The sequence below is a fragment of the Cuculus canorus genome, chromosome 1 (assembly GCF_017976375.1).
Source record: "Cuculus canorus isolate bCucCan1 chromosome 1, bCucCan1.pri, whole genome shotgun sequence".
Taxonomy (NCBI): Eukaryota; Metazoa; Chordata; class Aves; order Cuculiformes; family Cuculidae; genus Cuculus; species Cuculus canorus.
Window position 1 is genome coordinate 143,925,850 of NC_071401.1, and position 27,459 is coordinate 143,953,308.

General features: G+C 48.3%; 2 protein-coding genes across 8 annotated transcripts in view; one reads left to right on the plus strand and one right to left on the minus strand.

The window, feature by feature from the left end:
- WASHC1 (WASH complex subunit 1) overlaps window positions 1-3,888 on the plus strand; it is a 46,432-nt gene extending 42,544 nt beyond the window's left edge. For all 3 annotated transcript variants that reach the window (XM_054068354.1, XM_054068361.1, XM_009557607.2), the window contains 5 exons: window positions 908-1,112; window positions 1,590-1,754; window positions 2,061-2,219; window positions 2,856-2,924; window positions 3,714-3,888. In XM_054068354.1, the coding sequence (XP_053924329.1) occupies window positions 908-1,112; window positions 1,590-1,754; window positions 2,061-2,219; window positions 2,856-2,924; window positions 3,714-3,865 (750 nt within the window). In that variant the 3' untranslated portion in view covers window positions 3,866-3,888. The remainder of the gene's footprint in view (window positions 1-907; window positions 1,113-1,589; window positions 1,755-2,060; window positions 2,220-2,855; window positions 2,925-3,713) is intronic.
- Window positions 3,889-3,904: 16 nt separating this feature from the next.
- Window positions 3,905-26,920, minus strand: DDX11 (DEAD/H-box helicase 11). 5 transcript variants are annotated; one of them, XM_054068378.1, is made up of 26 exons: window positions 26,732-26,920; window positions 25,391-25,627; window positions 24,933-25,019; window positions 23,176-23,333; window positions 22,049-22,094; window positions 21,383-21,490; window positions 20,736-20,820; window positions 20,049-20,251; window positions 19,315-19,467; window positions 19,161-19,207; window positions 18,304-18,383; window positions 16,980-17,024; window positions 16,803-16,870; window positions 16,246-16,284; window positions 15,133-15,256; window positions 14,540-14,677; window positions 13,985-14,097; window positions 11,068-11,140; window positions 10,594-10,697; window positions 9,688-9,837; window positions 7,655-7,723; window positions 7,375-7,496; window positions 6,867-6,951; window positions 6,181-6,256; window positions 5,844-5,998; window positions 3,905-5,717 (listed from the first exon to the last, which is right to left on the minus strand). In XM_054068378.1, exons 1-26 carry the CDS (start codon window positions 26,879-26,881, stop codon window positions 5,688-5,690), a joined length of 2,745 nt encoding a protein of 914 aa, XP_053924353.1. In that variant the 5' UTR covers window positions 26,882-26,920; the 3' UTR covers window positions 3,905-5,687. The 5 variants fall into 5 exon arrangements, 3 of the variants coding, with proteins under 3 accessions (XP_053924353.1, XP_053924356.1, XP_053924348.1); XM_054068381.1 differs by having other exon boundaries at window positions 7,375-7,475; window positions 20,733-20,820; XM_054068373.1 differs by having other exon boundaries at window positions 20,733-20,820.
- Window positions 26,921-27,459: the final 539 nt, after the last annotated feature.

Here is a 27,459-nt window from a genome sequence, read left to right on the forward strand (position 1 = left end):
CATTGCTCAGTGGTGTGAGAAGAGTAATGTAATATCAATTCACCTTGCTGCTAGACCTCAGGGCTCTAGAGGATTTTGGAGGCTCCATCGTTCAATAATCCCCCTTGTGCTAACTCCTGAGGAGTGTGAAGGTAAAGTGCCATGTCTGGAAGGTGCCTGGGAGGAGGCCTGCATCCCATCATTCCTGCTGGGAAGAGGTGCCTGTTTGTTCCAACAGAAGGACCAGACAGAATGAGCTAAGAGTTTGTGCTTGATATTGGCTGGGGCAGGCAGTGCGCCAACCCAGCTGCCCCAGCATGTGGCTGACCTTTTCCCCAACAGCTTGTAGTGGCCATACCTGGAGCTTTGATGGTTGAATGTGTGCTTTGATTCTGGGGAAGGAAGCCTGAGCGCCATTTGCTCATCATGTACTGGAGGAGATAGCAGTGTGTATAGCAAACAAAGCCCTTTAGTCACAGTGCACCTGTGGTATTGTTTTGCCTGTATATTAAGCACAAAACCAAACCTCATAACTACTTGGTTGTGCTTCTCCTGCATCTTAATCTCATAAATGGTTCAGGTACCACTCTTTTCTGGAGGAGAAGGGACTGCCCTATGTAGGCTGCAAAAGTTGGTGTCTGAGACCTTCATGGGTGGTAGAGTCCACTTGTAAGAAACTGGGAAGAGTCCTGCACCTCTTCCTCCTGGAGCCTGCTTTTTCCAAGCCTGGTCTACAGGGGGTAGCCTCCAAGCATGGGAGCTGCTACAGGACAAGAGCACAGTTGTAGGGGTAGCTGATGAGTGGCCACTGTACCGAGGCATACAAGCCCAGCTCTGATGCTGCCCAGGCTGTTCTCTGCAATTCCTGCTGTAAGGGTAAACAGGCGTGTAGTTACTGCCTTACCTTTTTGGTTTGGGTTTCCTTTAGGTAGCTGAAAATTACTTCTACGTGCCAGATCTGGGCCAGGTCCCCGAGATTGATGTGCCGTCCTACCTGCCAGACCTGCCTGGCATTGCTGCAGATCTCATGTACAGTGCTGATCTGGGCCCTGGCATCGCACCGTCTGCTCCTAGCAGTGCTATTCCAGAGCTGCCCACTTTCAACACTGAGTCAGTGGAGCCTTCGCAACCAGGTATTTCTAATCTCTGCTTCCAGGGCCCTGTGGAGGAGGAAGGCAGGGATTGCTAGAAGGTGGGGACAAGACAGAAAATCCCTTGGTGGAGACTTCAAGATGGATATTAGAGATACTTCTGGCTGGTGTTTGGGCCTGAGTCAAAGTTGCAGCCTGATCAGGTGCTGGCCAGACTCTGAGCCCCTCACCTCCTGCGTGGCTAGGGAGGAGGGACTGGCCTGATGGCAACCTGGTGGGATGTCCTTGGGTGAGCTGGGCAGGCCCAGTGGGATGCAGCTGAGGATAGCAGAGGAGGGGAATGTCAAACTCTACCTTGGCCCCTGCTGTTAAGAGGTGCTACACAGGGTGGGAGTGCTCTGCGGCATGGTGCCTGCTGAGGGCTCTGATCTGTTGCTGCTGCGGCATGTGAAGCTTTGAGCTGAAGCTCAGCGTGTTGTCCTCTGGGACACTTCAGATGCAACTTCTTTCATCTTTCAGACCTTCAAGATGCTGAGCTGTTGCTGCCTCCTCCCCCACCTCCTCCCCCACCGCCTCCTGTGTTGCCAACGACTGTGCCTCCTCCACCACCCCTGCCTGAGCCCACAGCCCCCTGTGAGCCTGTCCGGACAGTGAGTGAAGAGAGAAGCAATGCAGTGCCTGCAGGTAAGGGCTGGGCATTTTTACAGCTTCTCCAGCAGAATCTAACTCTTGAATCCTTGGCTGCAGCCCCTGTCCTTGGTTGGCTCTCTGTGGCTTCCCAGCCTTCCAGCAGAGGAGGGAGGCTGCAGTGGGAAGAAGCTGCTCTTGCTTGCCTAAGAGCTGCAAGCCTTCAGTTGCCCCTTGGTGAGGCTGCTGCTGGCTGGGCTAGGCTTACCGCCCCAGGCAGAAGCTGACAGGGTATCGGAGCAGCCTTTTCCATGGGGATTTCGCTGGGCCTGTAACTGGTGCCTGTCCTTTCTTTCCCTGCAGCTTCAGTCCAGGGAGCCCCGAAAGAGGTAGTGAACCCCTCTACTGGGCGTGCCAGTCTCCTGGAGTCCATCCGCCAGGCTGGTGGCATTGGGAAGGCCAACCTCCGCAGTGTCAAGGAGAGGAAGCTGGAGAAGAAGAAGCAGAAGGAACAAGAACAAGGTGCTCAGGCTCTTCAGTAGAACTAATCTTTCTTGCTCTCTGTCACAGGCTGGGGAGCTGTGAGTCTGGGAGGAGACAGGCAAGCCAGGAGCACAATGAACATACTGAGGGGAAAGGCATTGTCTCTCCTCACAGGCTTCTGTAGGTCTCAAGTGTTTCGCATCCAGCCAAAGCTCTGTGAACTTGCTAAACTCCAGCTGCCAGAAGGGCATTTGTGTTTGCGATGGAGGCCCTCTCCATCTCGGGGCATGCATATAAGTTTCACATGCTGCATTGGCACAGACACACAGAGGAAACCCTGGGGTGAAGAGGGGCAGGGCCAAGCATGTTGTTTTGGGTAGCTGGGGAGGGTATTGATGGAGCTGGCTTGGTGGAATGAGACTGCAGCTCCTCTTGGAATTCCACTCTTGGATTTTCCCAGATGTTATCCTGCAGCGCCTGACATTTTCCAGACCTGAAACTGAACTACCGAGTTCAGTAGGCGAGATTAGGAATGCGATACAAGATCAGAGGTTGTTGGTTGGTTTATTTTTCTTTAATCTGAAGGCAGTGTTGCAGGAGAAGGCTTTCACTGTAGTGCTAGGTTCAGACAGACGCCTTTTCTTGTCCAACTTGTGGGGTTTTGCTCTGTTTCAGTGAGAGCTACGGGACAAGGTGGAGATTTGATGTCAGACCTCTTCAACAAACTGGTGCTGAGGCGCAAAGGTACTGTCCTGCTGGGTGGGCTGCTCCTTCCCCCTAGGAAAGAGAGTGAGCCCTTTCTGGCACCTTGGTTGTGTCAGCCACAGCCCTAGAAACAGGAACAGACACGCTTTCCCCAGTGAATGTCCTGCAGTATGGCTGGGAGTGTCTTTACAGAGAGTGAGTGGGGGCATCTCCACCTCAAGTCTTGCTGGAGGCACGGGAGGAGGCTGTGTATCCAAGGCAAAGGATGGACTCCAAAAGCTGCCTGGGAGGGAGGGAGGGACAGCAGTGTTTTGGAGGGAGCCCCCAGCAGTGGGGCAGCTGGGCCTCTCACCCATGGGGCCATATCATAGAATCATAGAATGGTTTGGGTTGGAAGGGACCTTAAAGCCCATCCAGTTCTGACCCCTTGGCTGTGGGTAAGGACACCTCCCACCAGACCTGGCTGTTCAAAGCCCAATCCAACCTGGCTTTCAACATTCCAGGGATGGGGCAACCACAGCTTCCCTGGGCATCCTGTGCCAGTGTCTGACCACCCTCATCAAATGTGTTGCCCAAGGGCTTGGCAGGTACCTGGGGTAGCATTTAGGGCCAGCGTCACTCCTCAGTGCCTGGCACGTGGCAGAAGAGGGCATGGGCTTGCTCAGGTGGAGCTTAAGTTGTGGTGGCATTTAAGCTGTTCTGCTTGCCTGGCTTACTTGGGTGCTGGGAGCAGCGGTAGGAGACATGGTTTACCCTCTTCCCTTTGCTGAGCCTCGGTGTTCTCTACTTGGCAGATGTCACTCACTGGTGCTTTTCCCTCCTCCACAGGTATTTCAGGCAAAGGGCCAGGAGCCTCTGGAAATCCTGATGCTCCTGGAAGTCCTGCTGGTGCCTTTGCTCGTATGTCGGACTCGATACCACCCCTCCCACCCCCACAGCAGCCTGTGGGTGAGGAGGATGAGGATGACTGGGAGACATAGATGGGGTTCATTGAGCATCAGTGTGACTCCCAGGACTCTTGACCTAAGCACCTTTGAGAGACACCAGATTGTGGAAGCACATCGTGGAGGGTGGGCACTGCCATGGCAGGGAGACCCCATGTCTTTTTGAGGAAGAGCAGGAGCAACAGGAGAGAACTTCTGCTCAGGTTATAATTACCATTAGGGCTTTTCTTCTGCTGTCTGCTATTCTCCACCCCAAATACTACATTCCATCTTGAATGCTGCTGCTCATGCTGGCGCAATAAATCCTGTCTTAGCTGGCAGGCAGTGGGACAGCCTGTGCTCAGGGGATCAGAACTTAAATTGCTCCTGATTTAAAGGGCCCTCAGTCTTTGCTAATGTGACTGGTGATGACTGTAAATGCATCTCTTGTAGGCAAACAGCCCTTGCTTCATTTGTCTCCTAGCTGCTTGCTTGCTGAAACTCCTATTTGCTTGGTTGTGCTTGAAGAGAGAATGAGGGTGTCTGTCCCTTCATGAGGGGGGTCTAATTCCTGGTGCTTCTGCACTCGGTGGTTTCTTTCTCTACCTGGCTGATGGTAGTTCTTTGGCTGTTGCTGTCTGAAAGCTTCAATAAAGTTGAAGGAAGCAGGTACTCACAGCCTTCACTTTGATAAAAGCAGGAAGTGTGCTTAATTACGAGTGTCCTAAGGGAAAGCCCAGTCTCCACTCTCATCTCAGGTGGGGGCTGAGCCTTGCAACCCAGCACCTCCTGGCACAGTGCTGGAGCACACCAGCTGTTAAAAGCAGGTGCCACCCACTCTTGCTGCGGCATTCACCAGGATTAAGGCAGAGCTTTTGTGCCAGACAGTGGGTGCTGCACCCACTGAAGGAGCGGGACAGTCACCATGGATGCTTCCCAGAAGCTGCTTCTTTCCCCATGGGGCTAATTAACATACGGGGAGTGGGTACCAGCTCTGTGTCTAATTATGAGTGCTTTTTTCATTGTGAAGAGATGTAGCATCCAGCTACTGAAACTGGCAAGGACACAAATCAGCGCCTGGGAAGCCTTGCTCAGGAAGACAGAGAACTGGGGACAGCTGTGGGATTACAGAGCCATCCCTGTTGTCACCACTGCCCTCCAGCACTGACCCATGACCTAGGAAAGTTACACTGGAAAAAAAATAATAAAAAGGTTTTACAGTTTTCCACAAAAAGTTACTTTGAATTAAAAACCCTAGGCAGCAAAAAGACCAGAGCGCTCCTGTGCTTAAGCATGATCAAAGGAGAAGCGCTCTGGTCTATTATGGCCATCTCTTTATTCCCCTTGAAAGGATAAACTGCTCCTTGAATCTCTGACTGCTTAAAGCGAGGTAGAAATAAGAAGATAAGAAGTGTTACCCATAACTGCCCTATCTGACTGTAATTCCAACTTGACACAAACCGGTGGCCTGATAGTTTACAGCTCTTGTGAAAAGCTTTATGTTTTTTTTTCATTGGTCATCCAGCCCTGGACACTTGGTGGTTGATGGGAGAAGGCAGAAGTCTTCAGTCAAAATAATCATACTTAGGTGTTTGGTTTTAAAATATTTAATCACTTTAAATAAAACCTTAACAGCTGTAAAACAACAGGAACCTGCTGCTACTACCTCCACCTGTCTCAGATGCACAACAATTTTGCTCCTGGTTATGGCACTGAAGGCTGTCTCACCAGCGTAGTGCTCAGATACTGAACAGAAAACATCCACAGGGGAGGCAGAAGGCAAAGATGCACAAACTCCTTCCTACAGAAAAGCAGGACTCAGGTGTTCTTCAGAGGTGCAGCTCACAGGCTTGACCTAGAGCCTGTTCTCTGGTCTGCATCACAAAGCATCTGCCTTCCCTCGATGGAACTGGGAACACACAAAACAAGACAGTTTGTCCCTAGCCTTATGCTAAAGCGAAGATGTGAAAGAAAAGTACAAATGAGTAGAGTGGGAAACAAGTTCGGTAGCAGTACGTAAGATACAAGTTCTGACCTTTCTTAACTCTGCAAACGCTGATCCAAAGGTAGGTTTCACCTGGGTTCTTTCCCTGATCCACTGTGGCAGTTTGTTAAAGGTGGCAGGCCGTGAATACCTGTGGTCCAGGAGCAGGATGCTTGCAAAGTCCTTCTGATGACGAATGGCTCTGCCTGTACAGAGTGTACAACCACATTAAAATGGCTCACTCAAGTGTTTATTTTCAGGAAAGAAAGCTCATGTTCCCATTATCTGTACTTAGACTGATTGGTAATGCATCCCTTTTTCCCCACCCTCCTGCTTCAGTGCAGTCACATTCCATGTCCCCCAGCCTGTCCAAGGAAGGATGAATTACCTATTGACTGGTTTACTGCCTTCATGCACAGGTTTTCAATCAGCACTCTGCTAGGTGCCTGGCCAGCAGCTCTGGGCTGGAAAGGAGAAATAGTTTTAAGACTGAATAAAAGGCAGATGTAAATCAAACTAAAAGAGTCTTAATCAAAATAAGGCAAACGCTTTTACCCCTGCAGAGCAAGTGGGTAGCCAAGCAGGCCTCAAGCTGAGAGTGAGGAGGGACAGGAGAAAGGTTGCAATTAGCAAACTGTGTTGAGCATTCACAAAGAGCCAGCCCAAGGGCCCCTTTCAGGTAGAAAACTTGTCCACAGCTGCCCAGGAACAGCATCTGCAGTGGGCAGTGAGAAAGAGCAAGTGATCCAAGAGGACAAGTGATCCTGACAAGCAGCTTCTACAACCCTGCCACCTCCTCTGGGGTGAAGGGACTGTGCTCCCCTTGGAACTCAGTGTTCCCAGGGAATCCCAGTGGCATTTCCTGCCACAGAGCTTCTTCGTTGTGTTTAAGGCAACCTGTACATACACAGTGTGGAGAAGGCTGTGCTTTCAGTACTGCACAGTCTGGGAAATGAGGGAAAGAGCAAAAGAAAAAAAAAAAACCATCTTTGAAGGCAGCCCTGAGACTCATGTGCTGGGAGGAAAGTTAATACCAAAGAGATGAAGAGGCAGAGGTGTAAGTGTCTCTGTTACCATTGTTTTGTCAAGCCACGTCATTTTTTCCTGGAGCTCTGGAGATTTAATGTTGGGGTAAGGCATTCCCACCATAATCACACACCTGCAAGGGGCAAGGGAAGACTGCATTATTCTTAATGTCTCATCCTAGAGCGCTCTGCCAACAGACTGATAAATTAGAGGTCACTGCACCCCTGAAAGGCAGCCAGCTCTGAAAACCAAAGGCGGTAATAAAGCGCAGCAGTCTGACAAGCACGTTGTGAACAGAAAGCTGCAGAGGGATTCAGGGTGCCAGAACAAGGGATTATCTAGCACAGCAAGCCTAACTGCATCACTCCCATGAAAAGTACTCTGGACAAGCAGGTTTTTACACCACCCAGCAGGCTTGACCCATTGGCTTTAAGCATCAGCCCCAACAACGTGCTTCCCAGGATTTGCAGTCTATGCAAATACTGAGGTGTCCATCCTGCTTGGAATCACCACACCACAAGCCCAGTGCTCACCCTCCAAGAAGCAGCCACCTTACCTTCCCAGGTCATCACAGAAGTTGATTCCTTCGCTCATTTTGCCTCCAACTACAGAAAGCAGCAGGGCCCCTGTCATCTGTCCTTCTGCCTGGCTGCAGCGCTGCAGGAGAGGGACCAGCAACTTAAACCAGAGCAGGGAAGATTGCTGTGCTTCAGAAACACTCCCAAGACCTGAGCTAGCGTCCTCTTTCCTTGTCTAAAGCTGCAATGCTCTCTTTAGCAGCACTCCCCTACAGAGTTGGGATGGCATACTCCCACCAGCCTGCCAGCCCAGCTTACCTTTATGCACTTGGCATATTCCACCAGCACCTGCTCCACCTGGTTGGCTTTCTTAGGCTCCTGGAAGATCTGTCACAGGCAGTGCATCAGTTGCAGCAACAGGAAGCAAACAGTTTAAAGAAAGCAAATCATTTTATTCCCAGGCCATTAAATCGCACATGGAACTAAGATCTGGGAGGGGCAAATTGCCTGAAAAAACAATTTAGCCAGCACCTTTCCCCTCTACCCTGGGAAACCACCGCGTGCTGAACACAGCACTTTTCAGTGCTGTGAACTTTCCTGGGTCAGGAGAGGAGCAGCAGCTGGTCTGGCCCTTCCAACACTCCCTTAACAGCTTTGGCAGACTTCTGCAAGAAGTTAAAAGTCATCTGAGAGCCAGAAGGCAGGAAAGCAACATGCACCTCTTCGATCTCTAAATAAAGATCCAGCGGGGTGAGGAGACCCTCCAGCTGCTAGGTCTGGGAGGACAGTGACAAGAACAATGAATTTGAGTCTCCAATTAATTCCAAGTAATAGCTCCTCTTGCCCAGTGAATAAGTTAGTGTCCTATGCAAAGCGTACACGAAGTAATATTTCTTTATGTTATTCTAGCATGCCTAATTAGTTACTGAAAGCCCCTGCAGTTAATTGAGCTGCGTTTTGATAGATGCTGCACCTTGGCCTAAAAATCACAAGTTTTTTCCTAGTAAACAAGAGGTGCAATGTCTGTCTTTTCTGTAACAGTAAAGAAGCTAAAAGATGAGTTTTCTTTTGGTTAGCAAGAAGTTCTATCAAATTTTATGAGCCAGTATCAGTCTTTTGGTAGAAAAATAACTGGCAACTGCAAATACAATACAAGAATATTTAACTTAATAAACAGTAAGTATTTATTCCTCTAATTTAAACTAATTTTCCCAGTGTAATTTATACATAATCTCAGTGTGATCTCACCACAGCCATCTCAGGAGACTTTAACCTTCCTTTGCTATGATCTGATCTTGTGTGTGGGCAGCTGAAAGTCACACTCGCTGTACTTCTACCAAATAGCTTTGCTAATGCATCTCCAATTTGCTGGAGACTGCAAAGGCCAAACAAGAACAAATCAGAGTTGAAAGGCAGAGCGAACTGCGTGACTGTGGCACAAAGCCTTGGTGGCACCAGGCAGACCGCTGGAACCCTGACAGAACAGACCTGAAAGGCACTATGAGTGATAGCGGTACAAACACAGGAAGAAGCTGAAGCATAGTGCTTCCACTATAAAAAACTACAGGCAGATCCACGTTGCCAGAATGCCTGCAGCAGGACTGTGGAATATCTGGGACTGTGCTCTCCTGATCCACACGTGAAGTTATGTAGCTTTTAATAAACAGAAATCACAGCCAGGGTATATGTAGTTCTTTTCCCTACTGCCCCCATCACACGATCCAAGACCCCTGCCCCACTCCCTGACACAATTAGACCTTCAACACCCAACCTTCAAACACTTGTGATAGTCATTGCAAAGACTTCATACTTGCAGTGATCTTCCCATGCACTGCTTCCCATCACTACTTCAACAGGAGTCACCACTACGAGTCTTTCAGCTCTCCACTCTACCCTTCTACCTGAACACAACCATTTGTCCTGTGAACTGCAGTCTGTTCCCACTCTGCCTGGCCCTTACATGTGCTGGTCCACGTTCAAAGGACACATAGCTGCACCTGGTAAAAACCAGTTCCCTATAAGGGCTCAACCTGAGCAGCCCCCCAGCCACATTGGAACAAGCTTGTTTGTTATGGAAAGTGAGGATTGTCTCCTCCATGGCCACTACACAGACTGGGCACTTAAAGAATCTATAGCTACATTTAATCTAATTTAGATCCCAGCTCAGCGATCAGCTGCTTGGGAAGTATCATTTATTCATTACTGAAGGGATTGGCTAGATAAACATCCACTCTGCTCTGCTGTGCAGAGTTTGAGAACAACCCAGCGAGAGAGGCCTGTAATGCATAGATAATTGTTTGATTTTTGAAACCTCCATTTAAAGTACCAACTGCCCCTGGCTGCACAATTACCTTCTTCTTAGTTGCCAGGCGGGTGAGCAGCCCCGTCTTCTCCCAGTGTGCATACACCTGCTTCTCATATTCGTAGGAAGGGAAGAAGCACACCACACCCCCTGGGACCACATTGCACACGTTGCAAAGAATTCGACCGGTCTCATCCATCTGCAAGACAGACAAGAACATATTGCAGCTGACAGGAGCTCCAGCTAATGCCGCTCCAATTCTGTGCTCAGTCCCAGGATCACACCTCCCCTATGACATGCCTTGGAGGAAGGAAAAATGTACACTAGGTCTAAGAGGGCTCTCTGGGGAAGCTGGGCATCAGCAAAAAGCTCTTTCCGGCTTGGCTTCTCCTCCTAATCCAGGGTTTCTGTTACTGCTCTAAGGCATTCAGGAAAGGAGGGTTTATGTCTGTTGTCGCAGTGGATGGGACCTGTCACACTAGAACAGATGTGGAGAGCTAGCAAGCACATCTGGTAGAGATTCAACAGGGTCAGGGCAGATCTAGTGTCTGGCATTGGGTACTTACTGGCCCACCAGAGGAAGAAGGAAGAAGTGCAGAAACTGCTGCTGCCTCTATGGTTTGGGCTGCATCTGCAGGGCTACCCTGCTCCACTGAGCCCTACAAACTGTGAGGCACAGTCAGAAATCTCTTTCTGATGTCCAGCATGCAAATGCAGGATCTCAATTCGGCCAAATAGGAGTTGCTAGTATTCCTTATCTCCAATAGCTACCTCTGAGCAGCTAGCTCAAACCCCCTTTTTGCTGCTCCTTTTTCCCAATTGTCTAGCAACACACCTGCCCCAAACCCCATGGATTTCCTTTGTCATAGCTTTTGATCAGCCCACCTCTCGGAGAACGCAGTGTCCCATGAAGCGAAAAAGAGATAGCAAGGAAAGGAACGAAGGAGGGACTAACCATCTGGGGGAGGTCTCTGGTCTGGTAGGTGAACTCCAGCTGCTGGTTGGAAGGACCACTGCAGAGGATTATGGGTAAAATGTTTTCTGGAGGAATCACATGTCCTGGGGAGAAAAACAAGTAGTGAGAGTCGACATCACAGCTGCATGCAAAAACTCCACTAGCTTTGGGTCAATGTAGTGAAAGAGAGGGAAACGTTTGCCTGGCTAAGACAAAGTGCCAAACCCACGCAGCTTCTACGACTTCCATTCCATGAGACCCTGGGATGACGGCACAGCACATGGCCTGCTGATATTGGCCGAAACCACTGAGGAAGGTCAGAATGGAAGGGGACTGGCACTCCTTTGCTGCCATGATTTTTAGGAAAGATGCCACGTTGCTTAGAGTACTGCCAAAACAGCACCAAAGGCAAACTGCAACACCTAGGTGACGCAGAGACAGGTTATGACCCCTCTGTGCCACCCTGGCACTCACCACAAGAGAACTCCACAATGCGCGCAGGGTCCACACCAGCACAGGACAGCAACTGCTCTCGGAAATCAGCCACCTGCGGACCATGAGCCAAAGAGAGGTGAAGCACCAGTGTCCCAAAAGATGCTGCACCAGCAACACTGGTGCTGGATTCTTTGAGGGAGACCTGGTTGGTCTGTGCCAGTGGTCTTCGAGGCAGAGCTGGTGAGCTCTGCCTAGTGGGTACTGGCACACGGAAAATGTGATCCCTCCATCATGATAAAAATCAAGGACACAGAAACTCATGACATTGAACAAGGCCAAGTGCAAGGGCCTACACCTGGGTCAGGTCAATCCGTGGTTTCAACAGAGGGTGGGGGATGATGTGATCAAGAACAGCACTGCAGAGAAGTACTTGGGGGTGCTGGTTGATGAGAAGCAATGTATGCTTGTAGCCCAGAAGGCCAACCATATCCTGGGCTGCATCAAAAGAAGCGTGGCCAGCAGGTCAGGGGAGGTAATTCTGCTCCTCTACTCCGCTCTCGTGAGACCTCATATGGAGTATTGTGTCCAGTTCTGGAATCCCCGATATAAGAAGGATATGGAACTGTTGGAACGGGTCCAGAGGAGGGCTACAAACATGATCAGAGGGCTGGAGCACATCTGCTACGAGGACAGGCTGAGTGAGTTAGGATTGTTCAGGCCGGAGAAGAGAAGGCTCCAAGGAGATCTTATAGCGACCTTCCAGTACCTGAAAGGGGCTACAGGAAAGGTGGGAGGAACTGTTTAAAAGGGCATGGAGTGATAGGATGAGGGGGAATAGCGTTAAATTGGAAGGGAAGATTTAGATTAGAAAGAAATTCTTCATTATGAGAGTGGTGAGGCACTGGCACAGGTTGCCCAGGGAGGCAGTGAATGCCCCATCCCTGGAGGTGTTCAAGGCCAGGTTGGATGGGGCTTTGAGCAGCCTGATCTAGTGAGAGGTTTCCCTGCCCATGGCAGGGGAGTTGGAACTGCATGATCTTTAAAGTCACTTCCAACCCAAACCACTCTATGATTGTGTTTCCACGAAATGCTGAGCACGTACGCTAGCGCTGGGATGTGCTGGAGCTCTGGGCTCCCAGAAGGAGGAGGGGCTGCAGAAGCCCCGCCAGGGTAGCCTCGACTCGGATCCGCCGCAGAGCGGGCGCTGCCCGGTCTGAGCCTCCCCGGTGCCCTGAGCGCCCAGCGAGGAGCGGCAGCGCCCCCTGCGGGCCGCGCTGGGCAGGGCCCTGCTGGGGAGCAGGGATGGGACGGGGGAATGGGTTTGAGCTGAAAAAGGGGAGATTTAGGTTAGACGTTAGGAAGAAACTCTTCACGATGAGGGTGGTGAAGCACTGGAACAGGTTGCCCAGGGAAATTGAGGAGGTGTTCAAGGCCAGGTTGGATGAGGCTTTGCAGAGCCTGGTCTAGCGGGAGATGTCCCTGCCCGTGGTGGAGCAGGTGGAACTGGATGGGCTTTAAGGTCCCTTCCAACCCAAAATATTCTATGATTATACCATTTCAGAGTTCCTCAGGCCCAAAACCCCAATACCAGGACTCCCAAGCACTGCACAGACCACAGCCTGGGCTGCAACTGCATCCTCTCTCCAAGCAGCAGTCTGAAAGGTTCAGAGTTCATAGAATCATAGAATCATTTGGTTGGAAAAGACCTTTGAGATCATCAAGCCCAACTGTACCTGTCCACTACTAAACCACATGCCTGAGCACTTCATCTACCCATCTTTTAAATACTTCCAGCAATGCTGACTCAACCACCTCACTGGGCAGCCTCTTCCAGTGCCCAACAACCCTTTCGGTGAAGAAATTTTTCCTGATGTCCAAACTAAACCTCCCCTGCCGCAACTTGAACCCATTTCCTCTTATCACCTGACACTTCGGAGAAGACACCAACCCCCACCTCACTACAACCTCCTTTCAGGTAGCTGGAGACAGTGATAAGGTCTCCCTTCAGCCTCCTCTTCTCCAGGCTAAACAAAGCCAATTCCCTCAGCCACTCCTCGTAAGGCTTGTTCTCCAGCCCCTTCACCAGCTTTGTTGTTCTTCTCTGGATACACTCCAGCACCTCAATGTCTTTGTTGTAGTGAGGGGCCCAAAACTGAACACAGTACTCGAGGTGTGGTCTCACCAATGCTGAGAATCACTCCCCTGGTCCTGCTGGCCACGCTGTTTCTGATACAGGCCAGGATGCCTCTGGCCTTCTTGGCCACCTAGGCACACTGCTGGCTCATATTCAGCTAGCTGTCAACCAACATCCCCAGGTCCTCCTCTGTGGTTGGAATGGTTGCCTTCCAAAAAGGAGGTCCTGCAATTCACACGCTCCTCCTCTCCCTTGTCACCACAAGGGCAAAGAGTAAAATTCAGGATATTCCTGTCCAGGAATAGGATAAGCGTAAATAACTGGGATACTTGACACGCTCCTCTGCCTCTGTATAGCACAAACACAGTCTCTTAGCCACCAAAGCAAAAGAAGAAGGATGACAAGCTGCCTGCCATCATATCAAGACTGAAGTCCTGATTTTTCTTAAAGATCTCCTATGAGATGGTTTCTGTGGGATCCCCATCCCTTTAGAAGTTCAGAAGGTTTTACAAGGTCCTCTGACTGCTAGCCATGCTAGCTCCAACCTACCAGCAGCTCAGCCTCAGCCTGTATTGTCTCGAGGATGAGAAAGGCAACAAGACGATCCTGCCCTTAACACCCACAACTTTTTGCAGAAACAGGCAGTGATGACTCACGCAAGGAAACCATACCAGGGAAATAAAAGAGTAGGTAGGAAAGGTCTTTTCCCACACATGCCATGGGAAGTGAGAAGAGCACATCCCAGTGGGGCTAAGCTGCTGTCTTCCCATGCCTGCTTGCCAATAGTACCAGAGACCTCCTGAGAGTTCCTTATTCCCTTACCGGCTGCATGGTGCCCCCAGCAATGATGACAGCACGGCATTCTTCCACCACCTTGGCAAAGTGGACAGCTGGATTCAGCAAGAGGAATTTGAGGCTGCTCTGACCAACTGTGCCTGGGAAAAGGAGAGAGACAGCATCAGGAGCTAGCAGGGATATCAGAGATTCTTCCTCCTGCCCTAGGCACCCTGGCAGGTCCCCACCTCTCCAAACAAGAACTTGCTATTCAACACTGCCAAGGGCAGCATCAGGTAACATCAGCCTGGAAGTTGCTGCTTCCTAATCTTCCTGGAACTATGGAAGAGGTGCAATAAATTGCAAGACAAAAACGGACACACAAAGTGGGAGCAGGGCTCTGCGTACCCTGGCCTCAGGGCCCTTGGTTAAGAATCCTGTTGGGTTCACGAGTCATTATACAGGCTGAGCCTCCCAGCCTGCATCATGGACAGCACAGATATGTTCCAGCAGGGCTGCAGGCTCTGCCCCCAAGCTAAGGATCTCCTCCCTCACCACCAGTGAAGTGCCCTACTTGCAAGTCATGTCACCTCTCCCCAGTACCTTGCCTGTTGAGAATGACTCGCCCATCTTGGTTTGCATTTGTGAGGGCTGAGAGAAATCCTTCAATCTGCATCAGTGGAGAGGCAGTTCGGAGCTGGTCATTCTCAGCCTCCACAGGAGTGCTCTGGACCATACTTGCTGGACAGGACAGAAGAGGAGAGGCAGGCAACTTAGGCCACATTTCTGAAGACAGAGACTAAGCACAAATTATAGACATATAGACAGATCCTTTCTACAGGAGCATGATATCTAGTCTACATATGCAGGCAGAGAACAAAGACCCAGTAAAGGAGAGAACCCAAATTCTGTCTCGTTGCTAGGAAAAAAAGAAAGAATTGGCTTTTGTAGCTGGCACTACTACCCACAGTGGCTCAGGTCCCAGAGACAGCAAGACACAGCAGGGCAAAGCTTAACTGTGTACAGTGTAAACATGGAATCACATCATTCAGTTTGGACGGGACTTCAGGAGATCTTCTAATTGTACGCATAGTTGCCTAGTTCATTTAGTCATATATACTAAAAAGCACCTGCACAGGACAGCTTCTGCAGTCACTTTGTCCACAGGTGTACAAGTGGAGGATGTCTGAACTCACCTTCTTTATCAGATCCCTGCTGGAGGGTGAGAAGAAAGTTCTGCAAACCAGCCAACTTCTGGTTCTCCTTGTTGGTCTTCACAGCTGTGACAGGGCTTCCATATCGCTCCACAAACCCAAAAAGCTGCCAAGCAAATGCCAGTGAGACTAAGACTACCAACAGCAGGAATCAGACAAGATAAAAACAGGTTTGCTGGCCTGCCCCAGATAAAGTTCCTTGGTAGGTGCTTGCCAACCAGCCCAATCAGAACCTACCGACCCAGAGCTCCCATTACTTTCCTTCACTCATTGATTCAAAACCTCACTCATTGATTCAAAACCAAAAAAAGGCTCTGATGCTGGAGTAGTGTATCCAGTTCTGGAATCCCCAATGTAAGAAGGATATGGAACTGCTGGAATGGGTCCAGGGGAGGGCTACAAAAATGATCAGAGGTCTGAAGCACCTCTGCTACGAGGACAGGCTGAGAGAGTTTGGGTGGTTCAGCCTGGAGAAGTCTCCGAGGAGATCTTATAGCCACCTTCTAGTACCTGAAGGGGGCTATAGGAAAGCTGTGGAGGGACTTTTTACAAGGGCATGGAGTGATAGGATGAGGGGGAATGGCTTTAAATTGGAAGGGGGAAGATTTAGATTAGACATTAGGAAGAAATTCTTCATGACGAGGGTGGTGAGGCACCGGCACAGGTTGCCCAGGGAAGTTGTGGTGCCCCTCCTTGGAAGTGTACCAGGCCAGGTTGGATGATGGGAGGTGTCCCTGCCCATGGCAAGGGGACTGGAATGATCTTTAAGGTCCCTTCCAACCCAAACCATTCTATGATTCTATGACTCCATGCTTGCTCCCATGGTACAGCACAGCCTACCAGGCTGGCAAGTTTGAGGCTGAGCAGCACAGAATTATCATCTACCAGAATACTGTGGTACACCATGTTGTGTGCTTCTTTGCTGCATAAGCAAAAGGCAACCTGCTCATACAGTGCTTTTCGCAGGAACCACTTTGTTTGCAGAGCAGGGTGGAGAAGATAGGTTTCGACCTCAGCTGCTGACTCTTCCACTTCAAACTCAATGTGTGAAACAGCATTTGAATGCTGTTGACCATAAGGTCACAGGGGCAGTACCTTCCTACTGATGAGGGTCTTCTCACAGTAACGCTGAATCTGTTGGAGGAAGACAGAAGAAAGAAACAGCATTCAGCATCCCTTCTCCCATCCTGCTGCCTTCGATCCCTGCCCAGCAAGGATGTCACTCGCTATTCTTGCTGTGCTCTGGGGGAGGGGTGCACAGTTCTTCCTAAATTTTGTCTCCCAGACAAGTTTACTACAAAGGAATTGCTTCCAGAGCGGAAACACATGGTGTCAAAGTGGTGTGTTTAGGGGCTCAAGGGACGGGTTAGGTTACTTGAGCAGCATAGTTTCTTCACTCTCAAACCTTACAGTTAAGGTTTGCCTACAGACATCCTCTGCACTCATACATGTTTAATCGCTTGCTTTCCTCCACCCAAAGACCACCTATCCAGCTTTAATACCCTGTTATCCAGACAACAGCAGAATCTATACATTAGGGAGAATCTTCTGCCTCGTGGGCCTTGGCTCTGCTTCCAGCTCTCACACGTGGCTTCCAATAACCTTGAACAAGTCACCACCACCTGTGCCCTAGCGGACAATATTTGCATTACCTTGAAGAGGTTGATATTGTCAATCTGGCTTTGAAACAGAAAGTCATTGATAGATTTCAGCACTGTCCCTGAAAGAAAGGTGGGGAAAGGAGAATAAAAATTACTACCTGCTGGGCCTGCAGCCCCTTACTGCCCACCCCCATGTCTCTGACCGATGGCTGCTCACACCAGTCTTACCTTTTTGGGAAACTGCCTGACAGCTAGGATTTTGGTTCACGTTACCTGTAAAACATGAAACCAGTTCAAGGAAGGCTTACAATGAGTTTGTCTCGAAATTAAGCAAGAAACTATCAACTGAGCTGAAAGGGTAACCACACCAGGAAGAAAACCCAACAAATCACCATACAGCTGCAAAATGTACCTATGCAGATGAAATACCAGCTCTTGCACAGTTTTAGTTTCCCCTGCAGCGTAGCCCTACATTGTAGGACAATTGTGCTGCTGCATCCTGAGAAACACCACCTACATTCCTTCTGTAGCAGGAGACAGCAAGCAGGGTGGGTGCATACGAATGCTCTCACACTACATAGTCATCATGGTGCAAAAATGAAGGGACAGGGGCTGCAACGCATCCCTCACCCCTCCTCAATGCAGCAGTGGGTACTGGGAGGCACATAGGCTGGCAGGCAATTAGGAAGAGGGGAAAACCTGAGGACAGCTCCATAGCCTGACAGTCAGAACAGGATTAATTGCTGCCACTCACTGAGTTTTATGTCCTAGTGTTTAACACCCACCTCACATTTCACTTTTGCAGCCTCAGTCATGAAGCTGTACAGAGGTTGCACTTTCTAATGAAAGCACTTAACTGAGTGCGAGTAAGAAAAAAGTGACAGGAACAGAATGGGAAGAGAATCAGACATTTGAGAGAAGGGCAGAGAGCACCACCAGGCCCCGGCCCCAAAGAGCTGCGTTTCCTCTGGGCAAGGAGGAAGTTCTTGATGACCTTATGACAGGCTCCTCTCAAGACACACTGCGGCCTTGCAAACAGATCATTAGAGGAAAGGAGCCCTGTAAATGGCAGTGGATTTTAAAAATCACAGCAAAATAAGATTTTTTTCACAACAGTAAAGCACCACTGAAGAAAGATTCACTCTGCAGATGTACGCCTGACACAGGTAAGGGCCGTGCCATCAGATGACCCACGAGATTTCTTCTGTACAGCTTTGTCACACATCTGCTCTATTCCTCACTTAGCACCCTACCGCGTCCCCACTCAAATCAGATATGAAAATAATATAGAGAGGGAAACTGCCTCTACCAACTTACAATGTCACCTGCTGTTCCTCAGCTACTCAACCAAAGACAGGGGTTCAGGCAGAGACCAGTCAACATCCCCGTGCTACAAAACAGCCTGAGAAATAAAATTACTGAAATCTGAACCTATGCAAGAGCAACACCACCCCACAGATTCTGCAGATGGGAAAGGAGGACAGTGCCCTGAGGAAGCATCAACTAGCTCAGAGTCTATCAGCATCCCAGGAGACAGAATAGGTTTGCTTACCTCCCAGCACAGCCACAAACCGCTCCAGCAAATACAGGATCTGCTTAATGTACATCAAGTTTTTTGCCTTCAAACGTTTCCTATGAAAAATGAGACAGCTTTTAGGCCCCCAAACCTCTTCAGGGACTAACTCACAGAAGTCGAGCTGCAGAGACAAGTACCTGAAACACTCTTCATTTTGGGGAGACAGAAATCAAGAATTACTTCTCCCAGGTTTATTCTCCCTATCTTTGACAGGGCATAGACCCCTGGATAGCCCAAGGTCACCCCAGAACACTCACCCATGCACCCCACACTGTTCCTACCATCATCTTTCTCCTCACACATTAATTGGAGCTTATTTATTACAATGGCAGCAACATCTCAAGTCCCTGTTGCAATAATGCTCCACAAATTCAAAGTTATTAGCACTGAGCACAATAATCAACCACTGCAGGGATGACAAGATGCAAGATTCAGCCAGAGCCAAAAAAGACATACAGCTTTCCTTCTCTGAGAGCTTACTGACTCTGTCATAATGTCAGTCAGCACATGAAAGACTGAGGTCCAGGAGAGATATGAAACACTGATTTTTGAAATTCTGCATCACAAAGAAGGAGAGATTAGAGGGAGATATTGGGAAAGGAACTGAGAGGATAAGGGAAAGCCAGAATCCTCAGGGTATCCTCCTTCTCACTGCTTAATACCAGCCCCGGGAGTCTGACTTAGATGGATTTCAGACAGAGATAATGAAGCAAGTGGCTTTTCATCTGAAGAAGTATTAATGCAAATAGATTTCTACCAAAGAAAAGCAAGAAAGTGAGACAAGCCGACACGATACAAGCCACTGTAATGTTATATCCCTCTGAGATTCTCACCTATATCGCTCCATGTATTGCAGCAGCTGGGAGTGAGCACAGCATAGCTATATGAACAAAAAGAGGAGTTGTTATTATGCAGGAATCAAGAAATGGTGCCTTGCTGGATGCAGGGCTCACTCACAATTGACTAACAGGCCAGGCTATGACTCACCTGAGAGCCACTGACCTCCGCACTATGGATACAGGTGATGGTGTCTATGAGGTTGTGGGCTTCATCAATGATTACAATCTGGTCCTTCAGCTTGATCCCAGCAGCGCTCCTGGTAGGCTCATGCAAAATCATCTGATAGGGCAGCACCACCAGCTACAGGAGAAGCACACACTACTCTGAGTCTAGCTCTGGTTCTTAGAAACTTAGGGCATTCCCCAACCAGTCACTGAAGGCCCATATTAAGTCAGATGGCCTCGCAGAATTCAGTCAAGTTACTTACTCTTATTATGGGAAACGTAGAAAGAGAGACAGAAGCACATGCTTGAGAGAGGCATTGGGATGCAAGCTAAACAGAAATTATTATGCTGCAACTGCATATCAGCTCAGGTTACCTTCTGAATCTCCTTCAAAGTGCTGAAAGCACATATTTTGAGAGAGAATCAAGCAAGAAAGAAGAGTGGTGGCACAAGCTAAGATTACTCCTATGTATTAGTACTGCGTCAGTTATTGAGCCTTTCAAGTATTTCTGAATGCTGAGATGTACTTGCAGCCTCCCTGTTAACTTCAGATGGGTATTCTCAATTTCCTTGCTTTCTAAGGAAAACTACAGTTGACAGAAACACAGCCTGTTTACAGACTTCCACAATATTGAGTAACAGTACTGGAGGGAGCAGGCAATTGGTTTATTATTAGAGCCCCTAGCATTAACTCCACTAGAATTCTGTACACCTTACCTGAGCAGCAGGAATGGCGTATCGACTCCCATAGTATGGGCAGGCTTTGGTCTCCCTTCCTAAAGCCACCAACTGCTCAATATCCTTCACTTCCACTAGAACTTCATCGCGGAGAAATTGCATTTGGTCATAGGAATAAAATGGGCACACGGTGCGACTCACACGTCTCTTCTTCCCTTCATTCTCTTCATCATTCTTCTTTTCTAACAGCAGAAATCAGAAGAAAGCTATGAGCAACACACACAATAACCTAAAAAAACCACTTTGCAGAACCTCCTGGATTTCAAAGCAGGCTTTGTCATGGGTATTTTTGACCTATTTTCTGTTTAAACATTATACAGCAGTAACATTTCTGTCTCCACAGTGGACACTACTCTTGCCAGTTAGATTTAGCCATGTGACACTTCCCAACGTTTCTATTACTGAGTCACAAAGACAAGCATCCCTCCATTGCAGAAGTCTTGACCAACCTAAGACACTCAGAAAATGCATACAGATCTCAGTATCCTAGTCCAGAGATCAAGAAAAATAAAAGTGCTGAGGACCTCCAGCTCTGCTCCTCCAAACCGCCATTTTCAAGCTCCTACCACTCTCTTGCTAGAAGTGCTTGGCAGTGTGCACTGTCTCCAGACTCTCGTAACAGCTTCATCAGCAATTACTTCACCAGACTGGAAGTGTTCCTACCACGTTTGTTCTTTTGCATCTCCATGCAGCGGTCATTGATGAGCTGGAGAGCCCCCAAGCGTCGCACCTCCTCATTCACACACAGGTTCTGGGACATGCAAAGAGAGGAAGCAGTAGGAGGTCATTAAGCACCAACTGCCCCATGTGCACCCTCTGGTGTAAAATAAAAGATTTATTTAGAGCAGTCTCAGGCCAGATTCTGAAATGGAAGTCTATTGGTCTGACATTGTTCATGCTAACTGCTACAAATATGCTCAAAACCCATAAAAACTTAGTAAGGAGAGAAAAAATGAGTAAATGTGCACTGAGGTAGCTCACTGCTACACAGCAACTTCTAAAACATACTGCCAGAAGTAACACTAAGGGGAGCACCTTCCCAGTGACTCAGACATCTATAATATTCCACATATCAAGAAAGGTAAAACGGATTTTTGCACTTCCATCAGAGGGTAAATGGCCAAAATACAACTCAGAGACATGCACATCATACATATCTGTGTCACAACTCATGACCTCTTTAGCTTTTCAATAGGAGATTCAGTCAGTTCCTGAGATGCCTTCTGCAGCATGACATCCACAGACCTTCTCACAAAGTCTCTCATATTTTAGCTAACGCACACTCTGACTCCCTTGTGAACAATACCACATACCTGCCGGGATCCCAAGGAGACCAGACGTGTGTCTTTACCAAAAGGACTTTTTTGCACTTCACGCACAAACTGAGACAGCTGGGAGTGTGTGCGGCTGCAGTAGTAAATCTACAACAAGGAAGAACAGAGAGAAGACAAGAACATGAAGCCAATCCCATACCCACAACCAATCCCTTACCTACAACCAATGCCACAAGCAAGCAGCCAAGCACCTCAGCAAGGTTAATCTTGCTCCAGCATTCAAAAACACAAAGGAAGACACGTATTTGAGTGTCACTTTGCAACTGTTGAGGCCAACAGCCTTATCTTCATTTTCTCTTTTGCATTTGCCTTTGTTTCCATTTAGTTTTCCAAGGTCCCTATAACAACAGGCACTCATCACTGGAAAGCCATAAAAAACTGTTTCTTGCAGTGTGCTTTTATAGCAAGCCACAGCAAAAAATCAGCAGTGCTAGCAGAGCAAGCTGCTTAGGCAGCCCGTGTAGTCCAGAAGGACATGAGCACAGCAGAACTGGTTGCTATTACCAACAACTTAGGCAGTTCTTGGATGCTAGTTCCAAAATCCTTCCGTACAGCATGACTCTCAGAAGTGTGCAAGGTAGGCACAATTTCTGCTCACTTCTATGCAGTTCTATGAGGTAGCGCTGTTCACTTTCCTCATCTCACCTTAGTCACATGCTCCTCTTCCAAATCATCATCATCTTCTTCCAGCCTGAGAAAAGAGAAAGCTCAACTAGCTCCCTTTTAGCAGATCACCGACAGAATCAAATGATGCTCTAGTACAAGAGAGGTCTCAAGAGAGAGGGTGTTGTCATCTCAGGAAGAGCCTCAGAGTAGTGTAACTGCAGAATCAAGTCAAGCCTTGCTCTTTAACACAAAAATGTCTGCAGGGCTGTGTCTTTACCAACTTCAAGATTTTTTTTTTCTTTTAAATCTGAGGCTTCTAAGCCCCAGGCATAAGTTAATCAATGCTATACTATTCTTTGGTGAGCTTATTTATTTATTTTTGTAAAACTTTCCCTTTAGAGACAATTTACTGCCCTCAAGCTATTGCATAAAGAAAAGCTTCAGGAAGTTATCTTGCTGCCATAGAGTTCCTCAAAGGCAAGAGCAGTTTAATGTTTGATAAACTACATATAAATGAAGTAGTTAAGTGTCTTGCAATTTTTAAGGCAGGAGGATCTGTCTAGATACTAATTAGTAAATTTGTATTTTAAATGTGTTTGACTTCTCATGCTGAAGTATGGCCTCTGGTTTCATGCATAAAGCTAAAGTATGAGCGAGAAAGGGTGCATGGGGTTTTCACGCTGAAACTCAGTCTTGGGAAATGCAAACACCTCTCCCTTTAGAGCATCAAAAGGTGCTAGTGTTAACCTGCACAATCGATAGCTTCCTCTGATGCTCTGAGTTCCATTGTACTTTTCTAGCGCACAGGACGTGATCTTTTTTTTACTCGGTATCTAGAGGCATTCTTTGGGAAACCAGGTCTGGATAAAGGCAGTACATGCCACACATTTTAAGAAAGACGTGCTTTCTCAGAAAACACTTCAAGTCACTCTGAGCAGTCTAACCAAATGCTTAAAAAAACCAAAACAAAATAAAATCGTCCACCCACAACCAACCAACCAAATAAGCAAACAAACACCCAGAACAACCACTGCCTTACACAGCTTGAATGGGGGAGAAACTTCAGATCTGTGCAATCACAGGTGAAATCTCTCCAACCAAGGCAAGCCAGAAATGATACAGAAAACATTTCTTGGGCACGGAAGCCCCTCAGTCTCTGTCCTTACCCAGATATCACTTTCTTTTCTTCGTCACTCTCATATTCAGCAAGAATTAGCTCCTCTTCATTGTGATCCAGCTGCTCTACAACATCCCCTCCAGCTCCCTCTGAAAGAACCTCCTTGCTGAGCTGAAACAGGCGCTTTGTCTCATCTTCCTCAGATCTCTGAAAGGAACACACAACAACGTTATTTCTCATACAGAAAAAGAGGTAGCGCATACATCACTTGATGTCATGGTCAGGTCAGAAGACAGCACGGTCCCTCACCCATAGCACAGGGAATGGCTTGCTCAGTGTACTCCCAGCAAGACAAGCAAATGCACCAAGGGTATCCGAAGCCACTCAGCCCCACAGAACACAGCTGTTGCCAACAACCAAAGACTTGACTACATAGACATGTATGAAGTGTGAAACATAAAGAACCTTCTACGAAAAAGGCCCACTGAACTAATAGATCCTGAAATGACAGTATCCATGTAATACAGTATTAATGGTTGAAAGTAGACCATAGAAAACATTTGCCTGAAAAAAAACAGTGCGCAAATAAACCCAAACAAACATACAAGGACAAAATCAAGGACACTGTCCACATTTAACTCAAAGCTAGGATAAACTCAGCACCCGTTTCACAGTGCAGAACAAGTCTTCTCTTCCTTTTGTTTCTCCAGTTCTGTGGTTCTTATTCTAACAAAGGTCTACAAAAAATCCATTAAACTGATGACAAATAGTTTTCTGATTAACTTTGTGTTCTGACAAAGAAAAGTTTGTTTCTTCAATCTGAAAACAGTATCTTCCAGTTTCAACAAGTGTTATTTTACCACAGCATTACAAAGACATGCAGTTAGTGAGCACTACAGAAAAGATGAATCAGTTGCTTTTCCAAATCTCTATATTTCTCTCATTTCCTTTCTTGCTTTTTATCATTCTTCTCATGTCACAATATTCTTCATCCTCTTTTAAGGACAAAAGTTCTTTGTTCCACTTGTTTTTTATTTGCCATTCACCTCTCAAGCTTTGCTATTTCTGTCATTTCACCAGGAGTTAACCAAAACATAATGCTGCACTTAAGATGGAGCACACTAGAAACTAATAACCTGGCGGCCTATTAAGTCTGCCTATTTGGGGACCTGAAGTGGGTATTTCTGGGAATTCTGACTCACACCACCAAAAAGTCCCTACAGTCGAGAGTACTGCAGCCAGTTTACCCATCTAAATGGCAAGAAAATATACCCATGAACTTTTTATACGTAGCAAAGATACATTTCTGAACAATACAATCATGTTTGCTACAAAAGAAAAAAATACAATCGTTCCCTAGTGGTGAGCAAAGTACAACCAAAGCCTGACTTGGCTTTTTTGGAGAGGTCTTCTGTTTGCATGATCTTAAATGTAATCCCAGTTTTAGAGGTTTTATTCTAGAAGTAGAGTGTTCACAAAGAGAGTTTTCCAATTAAAAAAAATTAATTCCAAGCAATAAAGCTTTTAAAACAAAAGCAGGGGGCCAGAGGGCCATCAAAATGCACACCCTTTCTATCTACACACAAGCATTGTCACAGGAAACTCTCTACACACAAATTGTTTTTCACATCTGTACTTGAAAATCTAACCAAAAATTTTGGATGGCAAATTTCAGTAACCTAATGCGAAGAGCTCTCCAAAAGAGATGGTCTGGAAAACTCAGAGTGAAGTTGCAGACGTAAACAAGTACGAACAACACTCGAGATAACCAAAACAGAAAGTTCTAATCTCTGCAGGATAACTCACCTTTCTCTTTGCTGCATATTTTAATTGCACATTATGGCGAATTTTCTCAAGACGGTCTTCTCGTTTTTTCCTCCTGATCTTCTCTTCCTAAAATAAAAGGAGAGTGAAGGAACAATTAAGTGCATTTAATCCTAAATCCCAAGTATAATTATTTTCCTACTCCCTGAGTATAGGAAAAAAATTAACTCTGAACCAAAATTGCCAGTACGCTTCCCCTTTTCCCTGGAGCGCGGACTATTATTCGTTACCTTGTTCAGAGTAATACAGTTTTCTATCTTATACAACCCACATGGCAATGCCTCATCCCTCATAATTGAAACAAAGTCCTGTGAAAGACAACAACCACTATCAAGGTTTCCCTCACATGTTTTTCCAATCATCACCCAGGCTATCAGGCTTTCTCATGAGCCTCACACCTCGTTATTTTACGCATGCTCCATATATGAGCCTTTCTCAACCTTTAGCCTGTCCACTAGGTCCCGCTCTTCTTTCTTCTGCACAAATGCCGTAACCCAGTCTGGTTCTCCGGCACTGTCTTTGGTCTCTGGGCATCCTGGCGCTGCCGAAGTCATCTCCTTCTTCCCCTCCTGTCTGCTGTCCTCAAGTGCCAGAAGTCGAGCCTCCTCTTGCTGTTTTTTCTCCTCGAAGTCTCGGAGCCAGGAGAGGGCCCCACAGATAAGACTCAGAGATTTGCCCTGCCACAGAAAACAGATGGGATGAGGCTTCTGTAGCTGGAGCACAGCTGTCACCCACACACATACTGTCAGGTCCCTCTACAGAGATGATCCACTCTCAGAATCACAGGATCACAGAATGGTTGGGTCTGGAAGAGACCTCTGGAGGTCATCCAGTCCAACCTGGCCGCTAAATCAGGTTCACTTACAGGAGGTTGCACAGGAACACATCTAGGTGGGTGTTGTGGTTTGAGATGAATTAGAGTCAGTTTTGTGACTAACTCAGTTGTTCTAAGTAACTCCATTCTCTGAAAGCTCACTGCATGTTTTTGAGACAATGTTCTTCACTAGAAGTGATAACACAGGGCATTGGTACGCAAAAAGGCCAATGCTTATATTTATCTCTAGTGTAACCAAAGCCATCCTTGAGATGGCGGAAACAGGGCCACGGAGGGGCAGACAGGCCAGGTGACCCCAAACTGATCGACAGAACATTCCATGCCATACACATCATATTTGGTATAAAACAGAGAACATGAGGGTCTGCCTTCTTCTGCAGCGGCCAACATCCAGTGAGGACCACGTCTGTCTGTTTGCCCTGATCCCAGATATCCAGAGACAAGAATCCACCACGTCCCTGGGCAGCCTGTTCCAGTGCTCCATCACCCTCACAATAAAGTGGTTTGTCCCCACGTCCAGGTGGAACTTCTGTGTTCCAGCTTATGCCCATTGCCCCTTGTCCTGCTCCTGGGCCTCGCTGAAAAGAGCCTGGCTCCATCCTCAGTGACAGCCCCTTCTGAGCGAGACCAGGAAGGGGACTGGGACCAGGAGCAGGACTAAGATCGAGACTGGGACCAGGACTATGACCAGGATCAGGATCGGGATCAGGACCGGGACTGAGATCTGGACCGGGATTGGGATCAGGGTTGGGATTGAGGTTGGGACCAGGACTGGGACCGGGATCGAGATTGGGACCAGAACCGGGGTGGAGATCAGGACCGGGGTCAGGATCAGGACGGGAATCAGGACCGAAAGTGGGACCAGGACCGGGACCGGGACCGGGATCCCGGAACCGGGACCGTACCCATCCCTCCCCTCAGAGCCCCCCTCTCCCACCCGGCTCACCGTGCCCGTGGGACTCTCGAAGATCCCGACCCGGCCGGCCTCCAGCGCGCCGTACAGCGCGGCCATGAACCGCTCCTGGATGCGGTACGGGGCGTAGGGGAAGGGGAACCGACCGCCTTCCATCTCCCCCTTCATCTCCCCCTCCATCATCCCGCCGCCGCTTCGAACTCAGCGCCGCGCGCGCCCCGCCCCGCCCCGCCCGCTCCAGCCCGACCGGAAGGGGCGGTGGCAGCGCGGAACCGCGGGGAACCGCGCGGAACCGGGGGGGGAAGGGGGAGGGGGAGGCGGCTGGGGAGCGACTCGGGGGCTGAGGGGGAGGGACACACAGACAGACAGACAGACAGGCTGCTTGGAGCTGGGGTGATATACAGTGTCACACACACAGACAGACAGACAGACAGACACACACACACACACACACGCAGGGGTGACACACACATAGAGACACAGACAGACAGACTGGCTCCTTGGAGCAGGGTTTACACACACACACACACACACACACAGACAGACTGGCTCCTCAGAGCTGGGGTGACAGACAGACAGACAGACAGACTCCTCAGAGCTGGGGTGACACACAGAGAAACAGACAGACAGACTGGCTCCTTGCAGCAGGGGTGACACACACAAAGAGACACAGACAGACAGACTGGCTCCTCAGAGCTGGGGTGACACACAGACAGACAGACAGACAGACTGGCTCCTCAGAGCAGGGGACACAGACACAG